The 15,349-nt window shown below is 40.8% G+C and overlaps 2 protein-coding genes across 2 annotated transcripts; both read right to left on the bottom strand.

The window, feature by feature from the left end:
• Positions 1 to 210: 210 nt before the first annotated feature.
• Positions 211 to 5,692, bottom strand: GCK72_015379 (uncharacterized protein; the record flags this gene model as incomplete). Its single annotated transcript, XM_003089722.2, has 8 exons — positions 211 to 486; positions 1,113 to 1,221; positions 1,271 to 1,666; positions 2,720 to 3,022; positions 3,070 to 5,368; positions 5,416 to 5,484; positions 5,528 to 5,584; positions 5,638 to 5,692. The coding sequence occupies 8 exons, from the start codon at positions 5,690 to 5,692 to the stop codon at positions 211 to 213; spliced, it is 3,564 nt and encodes a 1,187-aa protein (XP_003089770.2).
• A 6,117-nt stretch (positions 5,693 to 11,809) lies between these two features.
• Positions 11,810 to 14,685, bottom strand: GCK72_015378 (uncharacterized protein; the record flags this gene model as incomplete). Its single annotated transcript, XM_053730827.1, has 7 exons — positions 11,810 to 12,026; positions 12,072 to 12,332; positions 12,390 to 12,810; positions 12,861 to 14,372; positions 14,420 to 14,488; positions 14,532 to 14,588; positions 14,631 to 14,685. The coding sequence occupies 7 exons, from the start codon at positions 14,683 to 14,685 to the stop codon at positions 11,810 to 11,812; spliced, it is 2,592 nt and encodes an 863-aa protein (XP_053585599.1).
• Positions 14,686 to 15,349: the final 664 nt, after the last annotated feature.

Below are 15,349 nucleotides of genomic sequence, written 5' to 3'. Positions count from 1 at the left end.
ATTACATTTCAAAATCGGACTTTCTTTATTCGAGGTATCGGTGTTTTTTGATGTGAGCAGGTTCGAAGAGCTGTTAAATTTTGGATTCCTGTTCCATCAATTCTCATAACTTTCAATATACACAAAACTTTTATTCACAGGTATGTTCACAAGTATGGAAAGGAAAGACACATATTGAATTACAAGTAGCTCTTCCTCTTCTTCAAATCTCTATTTCTCACGATTAAGGTAATTAAGCAATTTCTGGTAGATCTCATCAATCTCCTCCTGATGTGGAGCCATCTTAATCTGACGAACGACACCCGCTTCAACCCATTGGGATTGAATGGCATTTTGGAAGCTGTACCAGCGACAATCACGGAGTTTAAGGCAGCAGTCACCGAAAACAATGGTGGCATCACGAATAACTTCTTCATAAATGTAACGGAGAGCGATAAAGTCCATGGTTCGGGCGGCACCATCAGTGCAGTGGACAACGATCGGTTTCTGGAAAACAGAATATTTTGAAATTCAGAAAACAAGAAAATTTATGATTTTCGATTGTCTCATTGGACAAGTATTGCTTGTCGTAACAATCAATAATCCTAACAAAAAAAAACTTCCAAGCTCCAAACTTTCAGCCCAAAATTTCAAAGCGGTGTCAGTGCATGCTAGATCATTCTTAAATTTCGACTAGTTTTTAATGTTGTCAGCCTATCAGTACTGATAAAAGAGTGCACGATTCAAGAACAGTTATGAAAAACGTTAAAAATAATCGCAAATGTGACGATGAAAAACTTCAGGTGGCCTAGAAACACAACAAAAACAGTTCGGCCATCATATTTTGAATGTTATTACGAGTGGAATGTCTATATTTTTCTACTCATCTCAAAACATGTTCTCAAGTTCCCGATTTTCTAGAAAATCAGATTTTCGAAAAATCATTTTCCAGTCTACTATTATTTTACGGCACGCTTTTAACAATTGCGCTCTATTGAAATTCAAGAAAATAGTGTGCAAAATTGAGAGCCTCAAGAAAAAATAGACATTTTTCAATGCCATTCGGGTAGAGCGCAGTTGTAAATTGACCGTAATCCGGTACCATCCTCCCCCCCCCCCCTATATCAACTCACATTACTTTTATAAACTTCTTTCATCAATTCAAGAACATTGGCATGGTCTGGCGGATGACTTGACAAGGACCAGTTGACGAATTGATAGTGGGTGATCTCTTTTGTGAAACTACAAGAAATTGAGTCTTATCTGAAAATCTGAAAATTTGAAAACTCACTTCTTATAGGTAACACTAAGGGTTCTCTTGATCACATCGTTAGCCAGTGGCATTACACAAAGTGTAGCGATCGTATAGGGTCCACACTGTATTTGTGTTGCCTCTTCCTCACTAAAGTACTCTCCACACACTCGGAATTCTTTCCCTTCAAACATTTCCATCTTTTTACACAGCATGACGATTGTATCCGATTTGGACATGATCACCATTCTCCAAAAGTCTACATCTGTATTCCTCAATCCATCTTCATTTTTCACAGGTGCCTGCGTCGCAATGAACTCTTTTCCATCGGCTGTGACGATCCAATTTGCGTGGATTGTTAGTCTAGTCCATGGGAAGATACCGTATTTGTAGGAGACTGCGGTAGCCGGATTGCAGCGGATCACACCGGGGCTTCTGAAACAAATTTGGTTGAGGAGTTGAGGTTTTTGCTGCGTAGCGACTCTCAGTATCTATCGCCGAAAAAGCGAGGCGTAAATACGAAATCCCCAAATTTGTGTTGGATGAGCACTTTTAAGCAATCGCGCCCTGCCGTACTCGGTAAAAAAATTGGCGCGGAGCTTAAAAGATTTCAAAAGTATTTTACAGTAAGTTTCAAATTCATTTTCAGGAGGAAGGATTTCAAAAATACAGTGCAATTAAGCTACGTATCAATTCTCTACAATGACGCAGCCAATAAAACTTGAATTTCCCGCCAAGTGTAGCGGGGCGCGGTTTCTGAGGATAACGCACCCCACGAAGGGGTCATTCTGCGTATCACCTATCTGATGATAGCCGCGCAAATTTGCTGAATGTCGAAGAGGAGCTAATTCGCTGAGCATCGACTCTCGCCGTTCCAGAGAGGATACGGAGCTAAATAATTGGCTCAAAATGACTTATAAAACCCGGAAGTCACAGAAAATGTACGTGAATAAATGAGAGTAAAATTTGATTTTTCCGCCAAATTGAGCGGGGGCGCGGGTCCTGAGGATTCACTATCTTGTCAGGGATCATCCTGCGTATCACTTCGTCATACGAATTTGCTGAGTATCGACTCAGGAGGCGTCGGAGAAGATACGGAGTTTAAAATTTCTAAGTCTATTGGAGCGCGGATTCTCAGGTTTTATGAACCAGTTAGAACTTATTTACTAGGACCAATTCGCTGAGCATCGACTTTTGTCTTTCCAGAGAGGATCCGGAGCTAAATAGGTGGCTCAATGTGAATCCGGAAGTTACAAAAAATGCGCGGAAATTTGGTTTTCCTGAAAACCAAAAGTTTTTTGGATTCGAGCATTTTTGACTACGACATGCTTCTTACAACCGCGCTCTACCGGCACGATAAAAAAATTTTGTGAAAAATTGAGAGATTCAAAGAAAATAGAAATTTTTTCCGTGGAGCGCAGTTGTAAGAACTGTGACAAACTAATATGCATTTCATATGCATTTGCACTTTCTATTTCACCAACTTACCTGCTAACTTTCTTAAACTTCTTCGGAATCTTCACCTTCTCACACTGTCTCTCCTTATGTCTCACAATCGTTTCTGTCCCATTGTGAACTTCGGACCACTTCTTTGAACTTTTATACCGTCTCCCACGTACCCACAACATCAGCTCATCACTCGACGCTCCCTTCTCACGCCACGCATTCAGTCTCGCCTTCATGTATCCACGTCGACTTTTGTGTCGCTCCCAAAAGAACGAAGCAGTCATTCCAGTGAAGAATAAGATGATCAAAGAGAGTGCTACTCCAGCAACGATGGTCCATGGGAATCTGAAATTTGTATTATATTAGTATAGTTATTTTTATCTAAAACTAACGCTGCTGCCTTCTCCTCGATAACTGTTATGTTATGGTCAATGGACAAGAACTTGGTCAAGAAATCCTGAAGAGCTAGGAAAGCACTCGGAGCACTTGTGTATTGAACCGAGTGGCTGGAGAACTCAAGATCAAGATTCGATAACTTATCGAGTGTCTTCTGAGCTTTTTCCAGCTCCGATTTGAGATTCGGATCGATTTTCGGTTGAGTGATCAGAGCTTCCAGAGCCTTCGACTTCCCTTTGAAATCCACTTTGACATCATTGAAACTGGTCAGTTGGGTCAGCGGAGTACTGTATTCTACCAGTGTTCCATTCATTGATACATTAAGTTTCCGATCGAATGACTTGATTCCGGCCAACGACTTTTCCAGATCATCAATATCCTTCTTATGATCACCCCATTGTTTCTGGATTCCCATCTTCTCCTTGAAAACCACTAATTTCCGAATCTCTGCTTCGACAGCGTCCCCAAGACCTTTGAGAAGACCAATCTCCGTTTCCAGCTCTACCAATCCAAGTGCATACTTGAGTGAGACCATTGACTGTCCGATTACTTCTGATTTAGTCGTCGAATCATCCAACTTATTGATTTCTTTTGTCACCTCCTTCACATCTTTCTTCATGACATCTCGAATCGATTGAATACCAGAGAGACCTTTCGAGATTTCAGAAATTGTTGTCGCCAGAGATTCCACGTCATCGATACTTTTTGTGTCAATACCTTTCAAGTTCTGGATGGCTTGAATTGCCTTGGAAGACTTATCGGAATTAGCGAGGTGCTTTTGCAGACAATCGTGTATTTTTCCAAGTGTACCTATTTCATCTTTGAAATTTTGATCAGTGATTTTTCCATTTGCTGCTACGACACTTGATAGTTTTGATTGAAGGTCGGCACCATTAACAACAGCAAGTTTGGATTGTAGATCAGTGACGTGTTTCTTGATTTTCTCGAGGTTATTACCTCCATTATATCTTTCAACGGCCTGTGGTAGTTGACTTCTGACTGTAGGTTCATCGACGATGTTCGTGAAACCAAGAGACTTCAAATATTCATCGACTTCCTGTTTCAATGTATCATCCTTTAAGTCGTTAACTAACTTCTCAATATCCATTAATCCTTTTGTTAATTCGTGGACATTTGAGATGAAATCATCACTTACTGTTGTGTCGCTGGCTGATTTTGCTGTTGTAATGCATTCATCGTATTCCTTCAGTACACCGACGGAATTGGCTGAATCATCAGATACCACAACGAGATCTTTTTGGATCTCTTGAAGTTTTAGCAGTGACTCATATGACTTATCGGATGCAATCGACTTCACCTTCCCATCCAGTCCATCCAATTTCTCATTAATATGGAATAGAGGCTTCAGACTATCGGATAGAGCACTCAATCGGGTCACATCTAAATTCAGAATCTTCGCAATCCATGAGTCAACAGCATCCTTCTCCAATTGTTTCATATCAGAGGCACCATTTGGAAATCCTATTGTATGTTGGTTGGATTTTATCCCATTTTGGCTCTTCATCAATTCAGTGATTAAAGAGATATCAGTATCAGCTGCAGTCGAATCCTTAGCCAGTCCAACAGCTATCTCGACATTGCTTTTTATGGTTGTAATCAATGCATCAGTACTCTGTACAATCACTTTCCGACCTTTCATCACTTCGAGCATCGATTCCAATGGTTCGAATATCACGTGACCTTCTATCAATAGACTATTTGCCAGTTTTTCTTCAATTTCTTTTTTGAGCGAATTATAGGAATTGAAAAATTTTTCGGCTTTTTCATGGAGACCTGTGAACGTTGCCGCAAGCAATGCTATTGCGGATCCCTCTAGCTTTTCTTTTATTCTGGTCTCAGCAAGAGTAATATCCTGTGCTATCCCATTCACACTTTCCTTTAGCATCTTGAAATTCTCCAAACTTTTCGAAGAATTTATGGTTTTTGCACCAACAAAGTACTCCGAACTTCTCGGGATCTTATCGAACGTGACATCCTTGACAGACAAGTATTTATTGTACCACTTATTCCATCTTAATGCCTGTTTCTCCAGTTCAGCCGCCGAGTTGTCAAATTTACCGGGAACAATCTTTAACTTGGATCCAAAATTCTTTATCTTATCCGGTTTGAATTGGAGGACGGAGGATAATTTGACGGTGCCAAGGTTGAGAAGTTCTTCAATGACACTATCGATTTGAACATTTCCATTCATCAACCCATTCTGGAGAGCGATTCCATTGGTGATGTGGGCGATGGAAGTGATGTGATTGAGATATTCTGATGACTTGTCTTTGGCTGAAATATAAAGGATTAGTCTGGAAAAGTAGATGAAAACAACATACCGTTTCTCGGATTACGAAGATATTCGGTGAAATTTAGAGAGTTGGAAAAGTCGGCTTTTAGGTTTTGATCTGAAAAATAGTAAAGTTTTTGGTAAAGGGAAATCCAACTCACCATATCCAGAAGATGAGAGATCTCGAGAATCTGGATCAGAATTCTCATCGAGAAGACCTGAAAATTTCAAACGTTTCTAAAACTCAAACTCATCCTCTGAATACACTTACCATTACTTACAACAATGCATATTGTTATCCATAAAAACGGATTCAGATGATGCATTTTGCTATCCTCCGCAAGTCGATTCGTTGTATTTCGATTGTCGAATTCACAGGTAATGATTGATTTGGTGGGAAATGAAGAAGATTGCCCTCGATTCGTGGAAAATGAATACAGTACGGTCACGCGCCCGTATCCCCACAATTTGGGGCATGGGGGTTGATTTCCTGGGGGCGTAGGGGTTGATTTTTTTTCGCTAATTCGATTACCCACAAAACACTTTTTTACTCAGTAGGAACCGAACCCCGGATGTTGCGTTTCACAATCATCCGTGTTATCCACTTCTCCAAGTGAACACGCTAATTATCGGATTTTATGGTTAATACAACTTCACGCGATTTTAATTTCTGAAAATTTAACTTTTAGGTACGTGAGCATGTATTCGTTCACCTTTTTCTAGTGGGTTCGTAAAAACAGTATCCCGGCTCTGCTTTGAGCATAAATACGGGGGGAGAGCAAGCTCCAGGGTGTCCCTGTTTAAAAGTAATCGCTACTTCTAGGTGCTGAGCCAAGGGGCGGAGTCAGAGCAAGCTCCAGGGTGTCCCTGTTTAAAAGTAATCGCTACTTCTAGGTGCTGAGCCAAGGGGCGGAGTTAGAGCAAGCTCCAGGGTGTCCCTGTTTGAAAGTAATCACTACTTCTAGGTGCTGAGCCAAGGGGCGGAGTCAGAGCAAGCTCCAGGGTGTCCCTGTTTAAAAGTAATCGCTACTTCTAAGGTGCTGAGCCAAGGGGCGGAGTCAGAACAAGCTCCAGGGTGTCCCTGTTTAAAAGTAATCGCTACTTCTAAGGTGCTAAGCCAAGGGGCGGAGTCAGAGCAAGCTCCAGGGTGTCCCTGTTTAAAAGTAATCGCTACTTCTAAGGTGCTGAGCCAAGGGGCGGAGTCAGAACAAGCTCCAGGGTGTCCCTGTTTAAAAGTAATCGCTACTTCTAAGGTGCTAAGCCAAGGGGCGGAGTCAGAGCAAGCTCCAGGGTGTCCCTGTTTAAAAGTAATCGCTACTTCTAGGTGCTGAGCCAAGGGGCGGAGTTAGAGCAAGCTCCAGGGTGTCCCTGTTTAAAAGTAATCGCTACTTCTAGGTGCTGAGCCAAGGGGCGGAGTCAGAGCAAGCTCCAGGGTGTCCCTGTTTAAAAGTAATCGCTACTTCTAGGTGCTGAGCCAAGGGGCGGAGTCAGAACAAGCTCCAGGGTGTCCCTGTTTAAAAGTAATCGCTACTTCTAAGGTGCTAAGCCAAGGGGCGGAGTCAGAGCAAGCTCCAGGGTGTCCCTGTTTAAAAGTAATCGCTACTTCTAAGGTGCTGAGCCAAGGGGCGGAGTCAGAGCAAGCTCCAGGGTGTCCCTGTTTAAAAGTAATCGCTACTTCTAAGCTGCTGAGCCAAGGGGCGGAGTTAGAGCAAGCTCCAGGGTGTCCCTGTTTAAAAGTAATCGCTACTTCTAGGTGCTGAGCCAAGGGGCGGAGTCAGAGCAAGCTCCAGGGTGTCCCTGTTTAAAAGTAATCGCTACTTCTAGGTGCTGAGCCAAGGGGCGGAGTTAGAGCAAGCTCCAGGGTGTCCCTGTTTGAAAGTAATCACTACTTCTAGGTGCTGAGCCAAGGGGCGGAGTCAGAACAAGCTCCAGGGTGTCCCTGTTTAAAAGTAATCGCTACTTCTAAGGTGCTAAGCCAAGGGGCGGAGTCAGAGCAAGCTCCAGGGTGTCCCTGTTTAAAAGTAATCGCTACTTCTAAGGTGCTGAGCCAAGGGGCGGAGTCAGAGCAAGCTCCAGGGTGTCCCTGTTTAAAAGTAATCGCTACTTCTAAGCTGCTGAGCCAAGGGGCGGAGTCAGAGCAAGCTCCAGGGTGTCCCTGTTTAAAAGTAATCGCTACTTCTAAGGTGCTGAGCCAAGGGGCGGAGTCAGAGCAAGCTCCAGGGTGTCCCTGTTTAAAAGTAATCGCTACTTCTAAGCTGCTGAGCCAAGGGGCGGAGTCAGAGCAAGCTCCAGGGTGTCCCTGTTTAAAAGTAATCGCTACTTCTAAGCTGCTGAGCCAAGGGGCGGAGTTAGAGCAAGCTCCAGGGTGTCCCTGTTTAAAAGTAATCGCTACTTCTAGGTGCTGAGCCAAGGGGCGGAGTCAGAGCAAGCTCCAGGGTGTCCCTGTTTAAAAGTAATCGCTACTTCTAGGTGCTGAGCCAAGGGGCGGAGTCAGAGCAAGCTCCAGGGTGTCCCTGTTTAAAAGTAATCGCTACTTCTAAGGTGCTAAGCCAAGGGGCGGAGTCAGAGCTGAAGGCGTGGGCTGAAGTAGTAGGAAAAGCACTTTTTGTTGTCATAGGTTTCATAGAAATTCAGAGAAGAAATTGACAAACATATAACCGTTTTTGTCAATTCTTTTCCCGGGTTTCTAAGAAACCTAAGACTAAGAGAGTGGTGAAAAGTGATCCCCCACAAGAATTACACAGGTTATGTAAACTTTGTTCATCTTTCAGCACACTGATTCTAAATCCCCGAAAAAAATTTTTAGGGGCACCCCCTCCCAAAATTTCATCCTATGTGTACGCTTTTCCCCCAGTAATAGAGATCTGTGTGAACACCAATTTTTATTGTTGACAGAAAAAATATTCAGAGTTAATAAGGAAATAAAATCAAATTCAAGTGGATAGATCGTTCAATAATTTGGCTTCTATGACTTTCTTTGCACAAATCCTTCTGCCGATCGCGGAAGGGGTCCTTAAAACTGCTCCGCAGACATTCCACGTCGACGAAAACAATAAAATGAAATTTGGAAAACCGAATTATTTAAATATTCGAAGGTCAACTAACACGCGAAAAAAGAATGGTGAAAAATCCCGAGGTCACACGCATTCAAAATTCAACCCCCATGCCCCATCTTGTGGGGATACAAGCATACAGTACGGTCTCCACGCAGAAAAAAGTAAATTGTTTTTCTAAAGGTCACCATATTTCACGCTTTTTGTAAATTCAAGGTTAAAAAAAAAGAAAGATAGTGAATATTGATCTCACCGTCAGAAGACTTATGAATCATCCCGAAACCATCTGAAAATCTATTAGCTCAACACATTTCCTACAAATGCGCTCCACCGAAATCACCTTGAAAAATATATCTTTTTCTCTAACAAGGAAACCTTTTAAGTGGTCCTCAATGCCAGCAAAAACGACCTATACAGGTGGAAAGAGCATGTTTGAAAACCTATAAATCAACTTTCAAAAGTTGCTTCCGTGACCTGTAAGTGTCTGAAATTTCCATCTGAAAATTGACTATTTTTACCATTAATTTGCTGCATCTCCCTCTCTCGCCTCCTCACGTTTGTAATAAACTGCGGTGACACTCCGAAAATGTGATCAAATGGCGCAGGCGCATATCGTCTAGGTGTTGAAAATTTTTTCTATGTTCAATCTATGTTCGACCCCCGCACCATTTTTTTTGTTTATTTTTAAATGTTTTCTTTTTTATGTTTTTGGAAGCTTTACATCGCCATCAACTGATCTCTCCACATTATATACATTCCACCTGGGGGCACCTCAAAATCTTTCTTATAATCATCAGTTGAAAGGAATTCAGAAGCGAATGACGTTGATGGTGGTACATAAAATTTCTATAATAGCTTCCAAAAAACCATTTAAAAAAGTAACAAAAAAATAAAGTTTCGACAACGATTTTCAAAACAAATTTCGCGGGCTGGAACACGCAAGCGCATAAAGTTGTGGGCGGAGCTTAAACTGCAAGCTTAATTAAGCGGCGCGGTTCTAATTCCAGTTGTTTTTTCCAAATTAAGAACCGCGCCGCTTGCAGTTTAAGCTCCGCCCACAACTTTATGCGCTTGCGTGTTCCAGCCCGCAAAATTTTTTTTTGAAAATCGTTGTCGAAACTTTATTTTTTCGACAGTAAGCCTCTCAATTTCGCACACATTAGCACGGTTGTAAGAAACTTGCCATGTCAATATTGAAAGTTTTTCTGGCTAGTGAAGAAAATCTCTTATCCCATTTTTACAGAAGATATACAATAATCAAGCTCTTTATTCAAAAAGTTCCCAGGAAAACATTCAGATTAAATAATTTTTTACACATATCCGACTACTTCCATTCAATTCATCCATTTGATTCCATCTTGATCTGCCGGGAGTCCAGTTCCTGTCTCAATCATTTCAGAGAACGTCTTCTGCATTTGTTCGTACATATAAGGATCCAGGTCGTAGTTGCGGGTGGTGAAGTACACAGATCCCACGTGCATCCATCCGATTTGGCGAACATTTTGGAACGAGCAATAACGTTTTTCAATCAGTTTTCCGAATGCGTCCTTGTACGTGTACTCCTCATGGTATTCCATCATTCTCGAAGTGTATTCCAGTCCCACAAAAGCCATCGCACTGCCAACTCCTTTTGTGTTGTGGACCAGGATGGGCTTCTGAAATATAATCAATATATTTTCAGACTGAAAACAGATGACATATACTCACTTTTGACTTAATAATTGTCTGCATAACCTGATAACATGTCTCATATCCAAACGGCGGAATATCCTCATCATTCCAAGTAGGCATATGGAAGTGTTTGATTGTCCGAGAGACCTTCTTCTTCTTTCTTTTGTCCGTAATCTTCAGAGTCCGCAAAGTCACATCAATCTGGACTGTTCCCTGGCACATAAATGGTGCCTCGTCCAGTGTCTCCACAGTAAACGGACCAATTTTCAAAGATCCACCTGGACCTTGACTGAAATAGGCGGCACACAGGTTGGGGTTCTTCGGACCATCTGCTGATTGAGCTTGTCCAATCATCACTGCGTATTCCGACTCGTCCTTGATAATCAATGAGAGGAAATCGATACGAGTGTCATCATGAGAATCGGATGCATTCATTGGTCCCTGGAAATTGAGAAATTTATTCAGTTATGGTTAGGATTACTAGCAGAATCTATTCGGCGCGCACTGATAACAACTTGTGGGCGAAGTCTAACATTAGGTATAGAAATGATAGTTTTTCGCTTTAATAAAAAGGATGAAACTGTGGAGATGCTAAACGGGCGAGTCATCCAGCCAGTCACAAGTTTACACTAACGAACTACCGCCGTGCCGGGGTTAAATTTGAACAGTGCATATCAGAGTTGTCCGGAATCCGGATTACGGAATTCCGGGTTTTTTTTTCGGCATTCCGGTTCCGGATTCCGGATTCTGGTTTTTTGAGTTTCCTTTTTCCAGAATCCAGAAGTTGAAATTTAAAATTTTTTTTGAGTTTAAAAGACAACTATAATACTTTTTTTCGATTTTGATCATCAAAAGTAGTTTTATACTTTATTTATCATTAAAAATACTCGAAAAATGACTTGGCCGTGCAAATTTATCGAATCATTCCGGATTCCGGATTCCGAAAATTTGATTCCGATTCCGGATTCCGTATTCCGGAAAATGTAAGATCTCATTCCGGTTCCGGATTCCGGATTCCGGAAATCGAAAAATGTCATTCCGTACAACTCTGGTGCATATGTATCTCGAATACTTCCAAACTACATACCTGAGCAACTGTGAATATGTTCCTCAACCGAGTCATAAAAACATTCGCATGCATTCTGATGGATTGGGCTGCCGTCCCCGGATTCAGTTTTATTTCAAAACTCCTGAAAATAATCCAATTCAAATTGAATTTCTCTATCTGTCTAAACTCACCAATACTTTCTATGACCCAGACTAACATATGGGAAACGTCTATTCTCACTTCTATTCTCGTTAATAACCGTTCTCACAAGTTCCGCCCATAACTCAAAAAATTGCAAATGAGTAAGCAATATGTGCTTGCATATCATGATCACAATCAGATCTTCCGTCAATGGTTCAACAGTTTTATCCATACTTGTCAACGGGCCGAAACGGGCCGACACGGGCCGGCGCGTAACTCGCGTCAAAATGAATATTATGAGCTGAAAAATATACCAAAATGTAGATCTCGACGAGTTCTATGCCCGTGACCTACTACGGGCCGGATGTCTATTCGTTAATATGCCGCGGGCCGGGCTAGAATGGCTTTTTTGGCCATTTTCGCATTTTTTGGCACTTTTTCCCGGCCCGCGGCACATTAACGAATAGCCATCCGGCCCGTAGTAGGTCACGGGCATAGAACTCGTCGAGATCTACATTTTGGTATATTTTTCAGCTCATAATATTCATTTTGACGCGAGTTACGAGCCGGCCCGTGTCGGCCCGTTTCGGCCCGTTGACAAGTATGGTTTTATCATCTGCATCCATGTCGACAACTGAGCATAGGCTCCGATTTTTGAAGCAAAGTAGGTTGCAGTAAAGCAGAACAAGCACAACAACAGCGACGAAAAGAGCAAAGAAGATTATGCCGATAGCAACGTAATAATACCTGAAAGTTCATAATTAGATTTTGCTGAAATTTGACAAAACTCACTTGTCATTATTTCCACTGATTACTGTATTCACTGCTTCAGGTGTCAAGAATTGAACCAAAAACTCGTGAAGTCCTCGTAAATCACTCGGAACTCTGCTATACTTGGTTCTGTATTTCGAGAATAACAGATCTAGTCTTGACAATTTCTCGAGTGTCTCTTTGGCATTTTCCAGATCTGATGTGACATTTGAATTGATTGTCGGTTGATTGATGAGAGATCTCAGAGCGTTCGCCTTTTTATAGAAATCAATTTTGACATCACTGAAAGTAACCAATTCTTTCAAAGGATTCCCATATTCTTCCATTGTTTTAGCCTACGTCACATCTAATTCTGCATCAAATGACTCGATTTCAGCTAAAAAGTTCTCGAGTTCATAGATATCCTTCTTATGATCACCCCATTCATTCCTGATTACCACCTTCTCTTTTAAGCTCGCAACATTTCGAATTTCCACTTCAACAGTATCCCTCAGACTTTTAAGATGAGCAATTTCTATTTTCAGTTGTTTCAATTCATACACTTGTTTAAGGGAAACCACTGACTGTCCAACTGCTCTCGATTTGGCCATTGAATTATCCAATTTGTTAACATCAACTGTCACATTCTTGGCAATTTTATTCATGTCATCAGGAATTGATTTGATACCAATTAAGCTTTCCGAGAGATCAGAAATGGCTGTTGCAAGTGTTGTCACATTATCGATATCTGACATTTTCAAATCTTGCAGCATATGGATAGCTAGAATTGCCTTCGATGATTGTCAGAACTAGCTAGGCAGTCTTTAAGACAATCATGTATTCCTCCAAGTCTAATTAAGTCATCATTGAATAGTTGATCAATAATTTTCACACTGTGATTTGCCATATTTGACAGTTTTGATTGAAGAGCTGCTAAACCAATATCATCAATTTTGGCGATTAAATCGTTGACGCGTTTCTTGATTTTATCCAAATTATTTCCGCCATTGTATCTTTTTACGGCCTCTGGTAGCTCTTTCTTAACTGTTGTGTCGTCGACAATGTTCGTGAAACCAAGAGATTTCAAGTATTCATCAACTTCTTGTTTCAATGTATCATCCTTCAAAACATGAATCAATGATTCTATATCAATTAATTTGTTCGTCAATAAATGTACATTCGCAATAAAATCTTCACTTATTTTGAAATCTGTGTCGTCGGGTCTTGGTATATTAAAGCATGTGTCGTAAACTTTTAGTACATCAATGGATACGATTGATTCGTCAGATACTGCTGCGAGTACTTTCTGGATCTCTTGGAGTTTTAGCAGTGATTCATATGAGTTATCGGACACAATTGATCTCATGTTCCCATCCAGTCCATCCAACTTCTCATTAATTTGGAATAGGGGGAATAAACTATCCCATAATGCATTCAATCGGGTCACATCCAGATTCAGAATCTTCGCAATCCATGAATCAACAGCATCCCTTTTCAATTGTTTCATATCAGAGGCGCCATTTGGAAATCCAATCGTGTGTTTTTTAGTTTTTCTCTCATTTTGGCTCTTCATTAACTCGGTGATTAGAGATATATCAGTATCAGCTGCAGTCGAATCCTTTGCCAAACCAACAGCTATCTCGACATTGTTTTTTATGGTTGTAATCAATGCATCAGTACTCTGTACAATCACTTTCCTGCTTTTTATCACTTTTAGCATCGATTCCAGTGATTCAAATATCACATGACCTTCTTTCAATAGACTTTGTGACAGTTTATTTTTAATTTCCACTTCAATTGCATCGATTGTTTTGGGCAATCCCTGTGCTTTAACGTGAACGTATTTAAAAGCAATTGAAAGGTAACTGATAGTGTATCCTTCAAACTTCTTTTGCATATTGTTCTCAATCATTACTATATCATATGCCATATTCCTAATATCTTCTCTTAGCTTATTAACATTTTCCAGAATTGTTGAAGAATTGATGGTTTTTGCACCAACAAAGTACTCCGAACTTCTCGGGATCTTATCGAACGTGACATCCTTGACAGACAAGTATTTATTGTACCACTTATTCCACTTCAATGCTTGTTTCTCCAGTTCAGCCGCCGAGCCATCGAATTTTCCAGAAACACCCTTCAACTTGGCTACGAAATTTTTGATTCTATCCGTTTTGAATTGTATGACGGAGGACAGTTTGACGGTGCCAAAATTGAGAAGTTCTTCAATCACTCCATCGATTGGAACATTTCCATTCATCAACCCATTCTGGAGAGCGATTCCATTGGTGATGTGGGCGATGGAAGTGATGTGATTTAGGTATTCGGTTGACTTGTCGTTTGCTGAAATATAAAGGATTAGTCTGGAAAAGTAGATCAAAACACCATACCGTTTCTCGCATTACGAAGATATTCGGGGAAACTTAGAGAATTGGAAAAGTCGACTTTCAGATTTTGATCTGAAAAATAGTAAAATTTTGGATAAGGGATAATCCAACTCACCGTATCCGGAAGACGAGGGATCTCGAGAGTCGGGATCAACTTGCTTGTCGAGAAGACCTGAAATTTTCAACTCAACCTCTTCCTCCTGAATTCACTTACCATTACTTACAACAATGCATATTGTTATCCATAAAAACGGATTCAGATGATGCATTTTGCTATCCTCCGCAAGTCGATTCGTCGTATTTCGATTGTCGAATTCACAGGTAATGATTACTTTCGTGGGAAATGAAGAAGGCTGCCCTCAACTTCTTGAAGAGGAAGGGAAGGTCACGGATATAAATAAAATGTTGGTTCGAATTTTTTATAGTAATTTCGTTTGCTATTTTTCCAAAAGTTCCCTGAATTTCTTTTCGGACCCACTACTCTATTCCCTTTTTAAACAAACCGCAAACAACAAAAATTGTAGTGTAGTACTTCTTTCTCAACATCTGCTCATTAGTCCCTCTTTAGTCGTTAAAAGTTAAGAGGAGACGCTTCTTGTTTTCTGGCATCCCGATAAAACATCTCCGGCCCTTCAAGTTCAAAAACTAAATTACTCACCAATTCCCTCTCCCGCTTTTCCCAAATTAAATCTAAAAGACTCCCATAACTACATTTATTTTCGTAAGATCTCTCTCCAAATCTGCGGATTTGTTCGCGTGGAACTACATTAAATTGGTCAAATCTTTGGATAAGCCAACACGGATAAAGAATGTATTCAAATGTCACATTCTTTTAAAATGACTGCGTCAAAGACGGATAACATTTATATTACTTTTTAGTTGGCAAGAGGAAGAAGGATTTGGATTAAATGTACAAAGTGTGAAGTGTAATCT

Source organism: Caenorhabditis remanei, chromosome IV (assembly GCF_010183535.1).
Source record: "Caenorhabditis remanei strain PX506 chromosome IV, whole genome shotgun sequence".
NCBI lineage: Eukaryota > Metazoa > Nematoda > Chromadorea > Rhabditida > Rhabditidae > Caenorhabditis > Caenorhabditis remanei.
The sequence above is the reverse complement of the archived record's forward strand: the minus strand, read 5'-3'. Positions and strand labels throughout refer to the sequence as shown.